At 39.7% G+C, this 13,207-nt stretch overlaps 1 protein-coding gene across 2 annotated transcripts in view; it reads right to left on the bottom strand.

Moving 5' to 3' along the window:
• Positions 1–11,880: 11,880 nt before the first annotated feature.
• Positions 11,881–13,207, bottom strand: part of Grm1 (glutamate metabotropic receptor 1) — a 607,848-nt gene continuing 606,521 nt past the window's right edge. Inside the window, exon 10 of one of the 2 annotated variants that reach the window (XM_055629123.1) lies at positions 11,881–12,128. In XM_055629123.1, coding sequence (XP_055485098.1) covers positions 11,898–12,128 — 231 coding nt within the window. In that variant the 3' untranslated portion in view covers positions 11,881–11,897. The remainder of the gene's footprint in view (positions 12,129–13,207) is intronic. The other variant, XM_055629124.1, reaches the window with a different exon arrangement.

The following is a 13,207-nucleotide window of genomic DNA, read 5'->3' as shown; positions in this document are numbered from 1 at the left end:
TCAAATGGCATCTTTGTGAGAAACAATAAACTCCAAGAAGGTACCTAACTTTCTTTAAGGTGTTTTCACACATCTATGAACATTTCAATGCACTATTGTATAACTAAATGTGAATGCAATTTCCAAACATTTGCTTAATCACTTGTAGAAACAATCATATGTGAAATTGTTATGCCAGGATCACAAGACCCTCAGAGACCCACAGGAGATGACTTGATGTAAAAGCAAGAGAACTTTATTACGAGAGTGATAGAACTTGGGACCCAAGTCTCACTGATGCACCAGTAGAGAAGTGGGACCCCAAGCCCTGGATGAACAGGATTTTTAAAGGGGAAAACCACAAACAGCGAGTTTCCAAGACAGCAAGCAGGGCGGTTCATGCCTTGTGGTTACAGGATTGGGTAAAAGTCAGACGGGTGAGATGACCTTCTAGCTGAAGTCTAACTTACAATGGCTATTCTGCTAAACTACATCTGTAATGTTGGGGAGAATTTTCCCTATCGATTCTCATCAGTTGTTGCCAGGGAGATTGTCTCTGCTTTTTACCAATTATTTATTCTGTGATATTCCCTGGAGGCTGTTGCTAGGAGTGTTAACTTTGTTTTCAGCCAAGTGCACATTCTGTGATATTTCCTGGTACCTGAGTTCAAGATGGCTTTTTATTTCAAAATGGAGTCACTAAAGCTAACTTAAACTCTTCACAAGAACATTGAATATGGTGGTATTGTTACTTTTGCCTATAGATTTCTAGCAATGAAATCTCATCTCAGATTTCATTGCAAACAACATTGGTTGTTTGCAGAAAGCAAAAAATGCCTTTGTACCAAATGTCAGTATGCATACGAAACATTTGTTTATGGTGTCTGGATATATCAGTGAACTTGTTAGATGTCTTGTATGTATGAAATCACACCTGCGTGAAAACAGAGTGAATACAGCCCATTTCATTTGGGTTGTGTTACAATTAGAATGAGGTTTAAGTTTAGGGTTAGGACTAGCAATAAGTATAAGGTTAGGTTTATATTTATGTTTAGGTTTAGGGTTACGGTTATGTTTATGGTTAGGGCAAGAGTTAGGGTTAGGGTAAGAGTTAGAGTTAGAGATAGGTTTAGAGTTGGGGTTGGGGTTAGTGATATGGTTAGGGTTAAGGTAAGGGTTGGGTTGAGGGTTAGATTGGCATTTGGGTTGGGCTTTAGGTTAGGATGAGCCTTAGGCTTAGGGTTAGGTTTGAGTTAAGGGTTAGAATTTTGGTTAGTGTTAGAGTTAGGATAAGATTAGGACTTGGGTTAGTGTAAAGTTTATTGTTAGGCTTAAGTTTAGGATTAGGGGAAGTGGTATGGTTATCATTAAGTGTATGGTTAGCGTGAGTGTTAGGGTTAAGGTTAGGGTTAGAGTAAGGGTTATTCTTATTGTTAGGGTTGTGATTTATGTTCATATTTAGTTGCCTTAGCATTTCAAAGCAATTCAACAGGTGGTAGCTCAGCACAAATATCTTATTTCTAACAATTAGTTAGAATTTCTAACAGTTAGTTAGTTAGCTAGTTACTTAGTTCTGTCTTATTTGAGAAGAGTTTTTCCTGTGTAGTTTTGATAGAGAAACACAAACATATGTACACACAGGGAGAGAGAGAGATACAGACAAATGGACAGACAACAGAGGAAAAAAAGAAAGAAAGAGAGAAAGAGAGAGAGAAGAAAGAAAGAAAGAAAGAAAGAAAGAAAGAAAGAAAGAAAGAAAGAAACATACAGAGGCAGGTATGTAGGCAGCCCCCCCCCAGTCAATTACTCAGAAAAATTATATGATGAAAAGGAAAGGGAATAAATCTTGGGTTAACATTTCATCTTTCAGAAATGATTGCTGTTATAAAGTATGAAGATCTATTACATAGCCTTCAAAAATGTTGATTTCTTTTTATTTCAAGCAACACACTAGTGAAATGCTTTTAAAAACTGTGGTTGAATCTGATGCTTTCCTCATTAGACATGCTCTCAATATCTTCTTTCTGTCATTCATGAACATTGAACTTTCTTAGAACTCAGTGAGTTGCTGCCTTTGCTGCACCTACACCCACATAGTTCAGAATCTGAATGTTGAAATAAAGGGTCACTGCTTTCTGATTTCTGAAATATTTTTGTGGGTGCATTGGTATAAGAACAGACACCAGTATGCTTATATGTAAGATAGAGCATGCAAGTGATAAAGGCAGGACTGGTAAGTGGAATCTGAACTATGTGGGTGTAGGTGCAGCAAAGGCAGCTCCATGCCGTTCTCTTCTCATTATTCATTTATTTTATGTATTTACTTTCTTACTTGATACCTAGTGCTTAGTTATTTGAAACAAGGTTTCTCAAGAAAGGGTACTATCTGCAAAGCAGACTTAAAACTCAGAGATCTGCCTGCTTCTGCCTTCAGTGTGTTGGGATTAAAGGAGTGCACCACAACATCCAGCTTGGGTTCCTTTTATTCTAGGAAGGCTTTAAAAACATTCTTCTAGTTTTTTTTTCATGCTATTGTTTTATTTATTTATTTTATTATTAATTACACTATATTCATTTTGTATCCCCCCATAAGCCCCTCCCTCCTCCCCTCCCGATCCCAGCCTACCTCCCCTTTCTTCATGCATGCTCCTCCCCACGTCCACTAATAGGGGAGGTCCTCCTCTCCTTCCTTCTGATCTTAGTCTATCAGATCACATCAGGAATGGCTGCATTGTCTTCTTCTGTGGCCTGGTAAGGCTGCTCCCCCCTCAGGGGGAGGTGATCAAAGAGCAGGCCAATCAGTTTATGTCAGAGGCAGTCCCTCTTCCCATCACTATGTAAGCCACTTGGACACTAAACTGCTCTGGGCTACATCTGTGCAGGGGTTCTAGGTTATCTCCATGAATAGTCCTTGGTTGGAGTATGAGTCTTTGGGAAGTTCCCTATGTTCAAATTTTCTTCTTCTGTTGCTCATTCTTCTAGTTTTTTATTCTTTATTCTGTATTTATTCTTTATCGTATATTTAGTTCAATTTAAAAAATATCTTTCTGTCTCTCTCTTCCTTGTATGTGTGTGTGTGAGAGAGAGAGAGACATACAGACAGACAGAAGATCTCTGTGTGTGATGTGTGTCTGTCTTTCTCTTCTACTCTCATCCTCTTTGTGTGAGTGTGTTAGAATCACAGTTTAAAATGTTCCACTGTTGGGAACAAAGCCCTGGGACCCTCCCTAAGGGCCTGACCTGCCGGATAAGCACCGGATGCCAGCAGGCCATAGTTTCTTAAGACCCATTGTTCCCGAAACTGTTTGCTTTGGGACACATCCGTGACCACCGATGTTATCTTCGGGCCTTGTAACTCTTTAACCCACCTTCTTAGCCTTGGGGACTTCCCACCAAGGACCTTGGTATTTTTCCACTACTACTTCCCTTTTCTCGCACCTCTCCCCCGCCCTGCCAGAACCGTGTTTTAAAAGAAACACCAAAGTTCAATAAAGCTGACACTTGACCAGCAACCGTCTGCTTGTGTCCTTTCTCTCTCTCGCCCATCTTTTTCAGGATTGACCCCCTTCGCCCCCATGAATAACTAAGTCCCGCGGGATGGGACATTCCACTATCCGTTTGGCCTAGGGTTTGACTGCTGAACTCATCAAAATGAAGCCATCATGAGGATGGCAGCCATCATGACTCCTGATCTCACCAATATGGAAGTAGCCATGTGACATACTTTTCAAGGCCTTAATTTTTTTTTTGTTTTCTGTTTACTAACCTCTCTAAAGGGCCAAAACTTAAACCCAATTTTCAAGTGGAGGATTCTGAGGAAGAACTCTAAATCCATAGTTCTCTCTCTACATGAAAAAAAAAAAACAACATAAATGTTTAACTCCTTGTCTTTAAAAAAATAAAATAAAGTCAGGGAAGAAAAGAAAAAAAAGACAAAGGGTCCTGTCCCATCTCCAGATTGAGTTCTATGACTGCACAGAGAAACCTCTGACTGCACAAAAAAACAAACAAACAAGCAAACACCCCAGAATTCCAGTACTTAGAAGGCAGAGGCCATTCAACCTCTGAGTTTGAGTGAGCCTAGTCTACAGAGTGAATTGCAGGATAGCCAGGACTACACAGAGAATTCCTTGCTTGACTGGATAGGGGGAGGAATAAAACAAACAAACAGAAAGGTAAACAACAACAACAACAAAAGGGCAGAAGCAGGCCTTATCTTTTTTTCAAGGCCAGACTGGTCCACAGAGCAAGTGGCAGGACAGCCATGCAAATTACAAAGAAAACTTTTCTGAAGAGAAAAAGAAACACCAAAAAACCAAAGCTTGTTTGTTTTTAATTTTTTGTTACCTTATTATCCATTAATTTAGTTTTAAAATATAGTTTTCTCTATCTCTGTCTCTGTCTCTCACACACAAACACACACACACAGAGAAAAAGAAAGAATTATTATGTAAAGAGAGTTTGTATCAAATAAATAAATAACTAGATAGTAAATAAGTGAACAAATAATAAATAAATAAATGTGGTTGCTGGAGAGTTGGCTCAGTGAATAAGAGCACTGTTTGCTCTTCCAAAGGTTCCTGGCCAGAAATGGTAGAACTGTATTTCCAGAACTCAGGGATTCAGAGGCAAGTGGATCACTGTGAGTTCCCAGGCCAGCTTGGTCTACAAAACTAAGGCTACACAGAGAAACTCTTTCTTGAAAAGTCAAACAAACACACACACACACAAACAAAACAATAAATAAATAAATGAGTAGGTGAAAAGATAAATAAATAGATAAATGAGTAACTAAATAAATAAAATAAACACTGACTTAGATTCTGTTTGTGCTGGTGGTGGAAATGTAGGCAGGTAGGCAGGCAGGCAGGCAGATTGGCAGGCAAAGCATCAACACACACAATATAAATAATAAAGTAAAAACTAACCAAATAAGAACAAGTCAGCAACAAGGAAGAGAGAGACAAGAAGGCTAATAGCAAACTCAGCACCATTGCACAGACCCAGGGACTGGGATCAGGGTCAGGACTAGGGAGAAGACACTGCAATACCACCACAGTATAATAACAGTTTAAGAAATGCACATTAAATATAAAAGTACACAAACACAGATTCAACACCAATCTATGTAAATTCCCAGTGTGGAGGAGTCTCCTTTGCTCTGTGACATTGCTAGATTTCCATGTATGTCTCCCTGTTTCTCTATATAAAAGCAACAGCAACAATGATTTAAAATAATTTGGAGTAGCTCATTAGTGTCATGGCTGTGCTCAGGAATAACTCTTGGAGCCAGGCAATGAGATAAAGTGCCTGAAGATCAGAGTGTAAGGATATCGAAAGGGCTTTATGAATGTCAGCTCAGAGTGTCTCTAACTCCAGTTCTAGGAAATCTAATATCCTCACACAGATACACTGCATTCAAAAAAAAAAAACAAAAAAAAATAGAAATAAATGAAAAATAAAAATAAATGAAATGTGGATTTACAGACAGAGAAAAATAGAAATTAAAAAAATCAACAGGAAAACATTGTTGTGACAAGGCGAACTTAAGTCAGAGCAGCAAAGAACAAATTAACTCATCTTAATTTTAATTTTTATTATTTGCAATTAAAACATAAAATAAAATTAAAAATACAATTGATTGTGCTGGAACTCCTTCTATGACAGGAAGACTTTATGCATTTAGTTAATTTTTGCTTATTTGGGACAGGGTTTCTCTGTGTAGCTTTGATAGAAAGAAAGGCAGACAATAAAAGTGAGATTAAGTAAATATAATTGTGGTATAACTCCTTCTGTATGCCAAGTAGACTTTTCTTTCTTTTTTTTTTTTGGTTTTTGTCTTATTTGAGATGGGGTTTCTCTGTGTATGTTTGGTAGACACACATGCACAGAGAAATAGAGAGAGAGAGAGAGAGAGTAGATTGGAGGAAAGAAAGAAAGAGAGAAAGAAGAAAGAAAGAAAATGTTCCTAGCTCAACTATCTTGAGTGAACTTTTCTGAATTTCATATTGTACCCTAAGATTTTCTATATCAGAGCCACTGACAAAAGCACAGTTATCTAACCTGGCTAAACAATCTATTGCCAGAGACCAACCAGCTCCCCCACTCAAGGATAAACCAAGGTAGGTCTCAGAGTCAAGGATGACCTGGTGGTGGCTGGGTTTCTCTATATACTTTAACTCTTCCTCTTTCAGGATCGTAGCCTAGCTATTGCTACTCTCTTTATATTGAAGAGTTAAGTTAGCCTGGGTGACTCCATTTTGAAATGAGGAGCCATCTTGACCAGGAGCTGAACTCAGGTACCAGGAAATATCACAGAATATGCACTTGGCAGAAAAAAAAGTTAACTTTCCTAGTAACAGCCTCCAGGAAATATCACAGAATAAATACTTGATAGAAAATAGAGGCCATCTCTTTGGCAATAATTAATGAGAATCAGTTGGCAAAATTCTCCCCAACTTTCCAGATGTAGTTTAGAAGGATGGTGATTGTGATTACATAGAAGGTCACTTCACCCCTATGGCTTTTACCGAATCCTGTAATGTCAAGTCATGAACCCTCTGCTTGCTGTCCTGGAAACCCCCTGCTTGTGGTTTTTCCCTTTAAAAACTCTGCTCACCCAGGGCTTGGGTTCCCACTTCTCTATTGCTGCCTCAGTGAGACTTGGGTCCTGAGTTTGATCGCTCTCGTAATAAAGCTCTCTTGCTCTTGCATCAAGTCATCTCCTGGTGGTTTCTGAGGGTCCCGTAATCCTGGCATAACAATATATACCAAAATTTAAATTTCCAGGGCAGCCTTGCTACCTGGGGTTGTTCCCCCACCCCATACCAAAAAAAAAAGCACCTCTCTCTATATACAATTTTACTCTTAAATTTTCATGGGCCTCTGGTTGTGGAGAGAGCCTCTAAAGGAAAAGAGGTAGAGGGAACTGAACCTTGGATTCTCAGATTCAGTGTCAAGAGATGGTGGTGGCAGCCAGAAGACCTGGGAGGGAGGGTTGTTTAATCCTGCTGTATGTCTATATCATATCATATTTACACAGAGCCCTCTAATTATTGCTGTATCTCTCTATTTTAAAAATTAAAGTAAAGAGCAACACTAGGCCTCTGTGATGGTTTGTTTCTACAGAGTAAATTCCAGGACAGATAGGGCTGCTATGAACAAACTCTGTCTGAAAAAAAGAAAAGAAAAACTTAAAACCAAACCAAACAAAGATAAAACTCCAGCACTTGAGAGGCAGAGGCAAGTGGATCTCTTAGTTTGTGTTCAGCCTGGTCTATAGCAGTTGTTTCATTTATATGCTTATTGTGAGTTCAAAGCAGAAGTTTATAATCTTATTTCAAATGAATGTTATGTGTTCAAAGCATGAGTTTTTATACGAAAAAGGTTTTCCTTGGAAATAGATGTTTGTCTTGTATAGATAGACATATATTCTTTGTTTCTGTATTCATATGATCTTTCTTATTGTGGTTTACACCTGGGCCTTGTCCTTCTCCTTAGACTAAACCTAGAATGAATGCATGTCCTTGATCATTAATTTGTTTCTGCTCATTTTCTCTTTTGGTGTAAATCAACTAGGTACTTTGCATTTGGAGATTCACAGAGCTCCTAGCAGTCTGTTTTTTCTGTCCCTATCCCGCAAGAAGATTTTCAAATTACTTGAATGAAGTCAGAAATCCTTTAAAAATCATGATCAGGGATTACAAAAGCATCAGATTACAAAAAACAACAGTATACTATATTATAAAGGTACATATCCTCAAAATAATCTGCAGGAAATCTGCCCAACAGAAAGAAGCAACAAGCAAGTGAAGAGAAACAGGGCAAAGAGCTGCAGCTCACTCTGCAGCTCAGCTGCACACCTACTGTTGCTGTGCTAAGCCAGTGGGGCAGCATTCCATGAGGACTTTGTTGTTCCTCTCCTAGGGGTCTGAAGGAACAACTCTTAATTGTAACATCATCCTTCAATTACAGCTGTGTGTAAAAATGAGAGGAATCTGTTCCTTGAATCACCCCATCCCACTTTCTTTGGTTCCTCTGAGCAAGGTTTCTCTGTGTAATGGTCTCCGCTGTCCCAGATCTCAGTTTGTAAACCAAATTGGCCTTAGAGATCTGCCTGCTTCTGCCTCCTCAGTAGCACTGTGACTAAAACCATGAATAACCATGTCAAGCTGAATTTCCCTATTTTTTTAAACTTTTCTTTTACCTGTGGGTTCACCCAGGTTGTACTAAAAATATAGGATAGGACCAAAGGCCAGGAAAAAGGAAAGAGGAAAGAAAAGAAGCCAGGCACAGTGGTGCACGCCTTTTATCTCAGCACTCGAGGAGACAGAGGCAGGCAGATCACTGTGAGTTCGAGAACAGCCTGTTCTAAACAGTGAGTCCAGGACAGCCAAGGCTACGTAGAGAAACCCTGTCTCGCCCCTGCCCCCGAATAGAAAGGAAGACAGGCAGGCAGGCAGACAGAGAGACAGAAGAGTATTTTCTCTATACACAAGCAATCCCTATTTGTCATACTGTTCCCTCTGTATTATGTGGATTCAACTTTGCTTTATTAAGGAAATTAAGGAAAGTACACAGAACTGTCTTTAAAGACCTCTTTCAAATGCTTCTTTGTGTGTCCTCTTTTAAATATTTAAAATAGATAGACAGATAGTTAGATAGATAGGTAGGTAGATAAACAGATAAATAAATAGATAGACAGACAGACAGATAGGTAGATAGATAGATAAACAGGGCCATGCAACAAGTCTATGCCAGATGGTGCCCCAGCTCTGAGAAGGAAAACAAATAAGTGCCCTATCCCTGACCCAGACCTTATCTCCAAATGACAACCACCAGAGAAGGAAATATTGTTTTTCTCCAGTGGAGTCTCACTGGTTATAATATAAACCATACCGAAGAGCAGGCCCAGGGCAGATTTTGGGTGAGTGAAAAAGATCTAGGAGGTAGTTGGGGGATGGGAAACACCCCCAACAAACAAACAAACAAACAAACAAACAAACAAACAAACAAAAAAGCACAGCTGAACTTTGCTGACTGTAAGTGTTCCTTTTCTGTATATCCAAACATTCATTACCAGCTTGCTAGTGTGCAGTTCTGTCCCAGTTGGACAAAGGGGCTCCCAAAATGGGAGCCACCTATATGGTTATGAGATGCCATCCTCAGTACTAGGTAGACTTTCCAATATAGCTAGTCTCAGGAGGCTCCTGCCAGTCAGTCTTGGAAGGGCCAGGCAATCTCTGTAGGGAATCCTTACAAACCAAAAAAGCAAAGATAAGAAAGGTGTGTATGGGGAGGAGTAAGGAGGGGGTGGCAGAGACCATGATTTCTCCTCAAGCCTTCTTTTATTTTTAATTTTTTTCAGAGCTGAGGACTGAATCCAGGGCATTGAACTTGCTAAGCAAGCGCTCTACCACTGACCTAGATCCCCAACCCCAAATCATTTATTTCATTTTATTTTATGTGCATTGGTGTAGAGATGTCATATCACCTGGAATGGGAGTTACAAACAGTTATGAGCTGTCATGTGGGTGCTTGGAATTGAACCTGAGTCCTTTGGAAGGACAGCCAGTGCTCTTAACCACTGAGCCATCCCTCTAACCCCTCTGCTCAAGCTTTACCTAGACATCAAACATTAGTTAAAAAAAGCAAAATGTCATGGTGGTGCACTCCTGGGAGGCAGAGGCAGGTTGGAGGCCAATGTGGTTTATAATACAAGTCTAGGACAGCCAAGCCTACACAGACAAACCCTTCCTCAAAAAACAAAACAAAACAAAACAAAAAACCCAACAAATAAACAAAAAAGAAACAAAAAAAAAAAACAAAGAAAAACAACCAACCAAACAAACAAAAGTCTCTCCATTGGTAAAGAATACTCCTTTCGCTTTCCTCCCCCTTACCCCATCCATGCTAACACAACACGACCCCAGCCCATCCCAAATCTCAAGGACACTGTGAAGGCAGCTCCACACAAATCCTGAATTTTAACTGTGAAAAGTCACCCTCAAATTTGTTCAGGGAGAAGTGGAAACTAACCAGTATCCTGTCTGCAAACAAAGAAGGGGAGAAAAATGTCCCTTCCAAAAGAGCGATGGTCAAGGGGTTGAAGCAATGGCTCAACAATTAAGAACACTGGTTGTTTTTCCATGGGACCCTGTTACAAAACTTAGCACCCACCTGACAGGTAGGTCACAACCTTTTGTAACTCCACTTTTAGGGAATCTGACACCCTCACACAGATATACATGGAGGTAGAACACCAATTACATAAAATAGAGTAATTAGGGGGGATATACAGCTTTCCTCCTCTGAGAGGTCTATTTGCAAGAATAAGACTAGAGGAGCCAGGGGTTCTTCTAAGAAGCCCAAGTAAATCTTGAAGATCACTTGCAGATCTTCTACTGGAGTGAGTTTTAAAATGATTCACAGTGGAAAACAAACAAACAAACAAACAAACAAACAAAAAACCCAAAACATCACATCCCCTTAAGTGGGAATTATAGAAGGAAAGCCATCTGATGTGGATGCTGGGAACTGATCTTGGTTCCTCTGGCTGAGCAGCAAGCAACTATAACTACCTAAGCATCTCTCCGGCCCCCAAGGCATGCCTTTACTGACAAATGTTAGATATTGTGAGGGTTCTTCCTTGATTGGAATACTGTGCATGTCATCATGTATAATAATGGTTATAATGAACTATGTCAAATGTACTTAATCAACTGTGGATGGTCCTCCATGTCCTATATTCACAGGGACAGCACCTGAGAGTTTAACTGATAGCGGATTGAAAATGTTTAGGGAAGAAAATACACCTGGAAGATGTAGAAATGGCTCAGCAGTTACTGCTCTTCAGAGGGCTTGAGTTTGGGTCTCAGTACCAGCACCAGGCAGCTCATAACTGCATTAAGTCCAGCTCCAGGGGATCTGATGCCTCTGGCATCTTTAAGCACTACGCTCAAGCATGTGTGTGCGTGTGTGCCCACCACCACACACACCCACACACACACTCCTTAAAAATGTGTCTCCACTGAACATGTATCAATGTGTCTTATTATTCCCTAAACAATATGATATAACAACTTTTTACATAGTGTTTACATTACGTTAGGTGTTAGCAGCAATCTGAAGATGATTTAAACTCCTGGGAGGGTGGCATTGGTGACAGGTAGATAGTGTGTGATTTTATGAGCATTGGGAGATCCTGAGACCTCTTGTGTTCTGATTTGATCAGACTGGCTCATTGTTCCTGCTTTACACCTATATCCATCCTGTCCCTATTTCTGTATGTGCCCTTTTCTCTTCTCTATCCAGACTTTTCAGTGGACTGTTAGCATCTGGGAACAAGATACACACACACACACACACACACACACACACACACACACACACACGAGAGAGAGAGAGAGATACATATATACACACAAGATATACACACATAAAATAAATCTTTGAAAGAGATGCATACTTTCTAAATTGGTAGTGGTAATGTGAACTAGAAACTGTGCTGTTACCACACGGCAGAGCATTTTAGCTGGGAAAAGAGTATCTGCTCTTGAATAAACTTATACTTATTGATAAGTAAAAAACAAAAACCAAAAAACCAGAAATCTTGCACCTGCCCGAAGAGATATGACTCAGCAGTTAAGAACCGCTCTGGCTGTTTTTCCAGTCCCAGGAAATCTGGTATCCTCCTTATAGTCTCTGTGGGCACCAGGTATGCTCAAGTAGTTCACAGACAGATAGAGACACTTGCAAGGACACATGTGCCCACATGCCATACACAGACACAAACAAACACATGCATAGGAGTGAGGTGAGAGAGAGGCAGTAGTAAAACTCAAAGGAATTAGCTCAGAGAGAAGTACAAATGAATAAACAGCTAGAAACTTCATGGTCATTCATTTATTCACTTTATTTTATTGAGTGTAAAGTGAAAAGGGGCAAATGGGCTGTGGGCCAAGAGGAAGAGTAAGGGCCATCTTCTTATGCTGTAATGATGAAGTTTCTCCTTTTATATGTGATTCCCACCTTGGGAAGGAGGGCAGTCCAGCTGGGCTGGGGTACAGCAGTCCCATGGCTTTAATCCATTTTCTGGCCTTGGCTTTGATTCTCACCTCCTTCCTGATTGCCAGGGTGGTCAGGAAATCCTGCATGAATAGGAAAAGGAAAACATGTCAAAGCAAGTGAGCAAGCAAGCAAGCAAAGCAAAGCAAAAAAAAAAAAAAAAAAAAAAAAAAAAAAAAAAAAAAAAAAAAAAAAGCCATTAGGTCAGGCCCTGCAAAGCAAAGCAAATGCTTTATTTGAATGAATGATTATAATTTTTAGGGAACACCATGCTTCCTAATGTTCATCTCCTCAGTGTGCCCTCCTGGACACCTCCTATCCCTCCATGCCCCAACCCTTGGGCAGACAGACAGTGTGCAAGCAGGCTGATGAGGGCCAATTGCACACAAGCATGTACACACAAACCATGCACACTCAAGTTATGAGGATGGAGAGAAGTTGGCCACAGTCAGCATAGCAGACAGGCAATCTAATCTGAAATGAAGAAAAATGATAATGACAGACGTCCATTTTAAAAGAACAATAAATCTATATAACTAACAAAACAAAAAAGTAAAAATAAATATGTTCAACCTTTACCTAGACATTGAACATTAGTTTAAAAATATCAAAGTGTAGGCAGATCTCTGAGTTTGAGCCTAGCCTGCTCTGGGAAAGCCAAGGAAATATAGAGATGAATGGATAGATAAATAAAGACTGGTTAGATGGCTCACAACCATCTATCATGAGGACTGGTGCCCTCTTCTGCTGGTGCATGCATGCAGACAGACAGACAGACAGACAAGGAAAAGTCGATAGCAGATAGCAGATAGATCTCTTCTGGTCAATTCATTATATATTTATTTATTCATCCATCCATCCATCTATTTCTTTACTTATCTATCTATCTATTTATTTATCTACTATATATCTATTTATTTATTTAAAAGAGACTTCTGGTTGACCTCCTCTCTTGTGTTGAAACAGAGAAAAGCAACCAACTGGCCAACCTCTTCTATGCTGGTGCGTACATGCAGGCAGACAGACACACAGACAAAGAAAAGTTGGTATTAGATCTCTCCTGGTCAATTCATTATTTATTTCCTCATCCACCTTTCTTTCTTTCTTTCTTTCTTTCTTTCTTTCTTTCTTTCTTTCTTTCTTTCTTTCTTTCTTTCTTTCT

Source organism: Psammomys obesus, unplaced genomic scaffold (genome assembly GCF_907164565.1).
Source record: "Psammomys obesus unplaced genomic scaffold, mPsaObe1.curated_primary_1811, whole genome shotgun sequence".
In the NCBI taxonomy this organism is placed as follows: Eukaryota; Metazoa; Chordata; class Mammalia; order Rodentia; family Muridae; genus Psammomys; species Psammomys obesus.
This window is presented reverse-complemented; position numbering and strand designations above follow the sequence as displayed.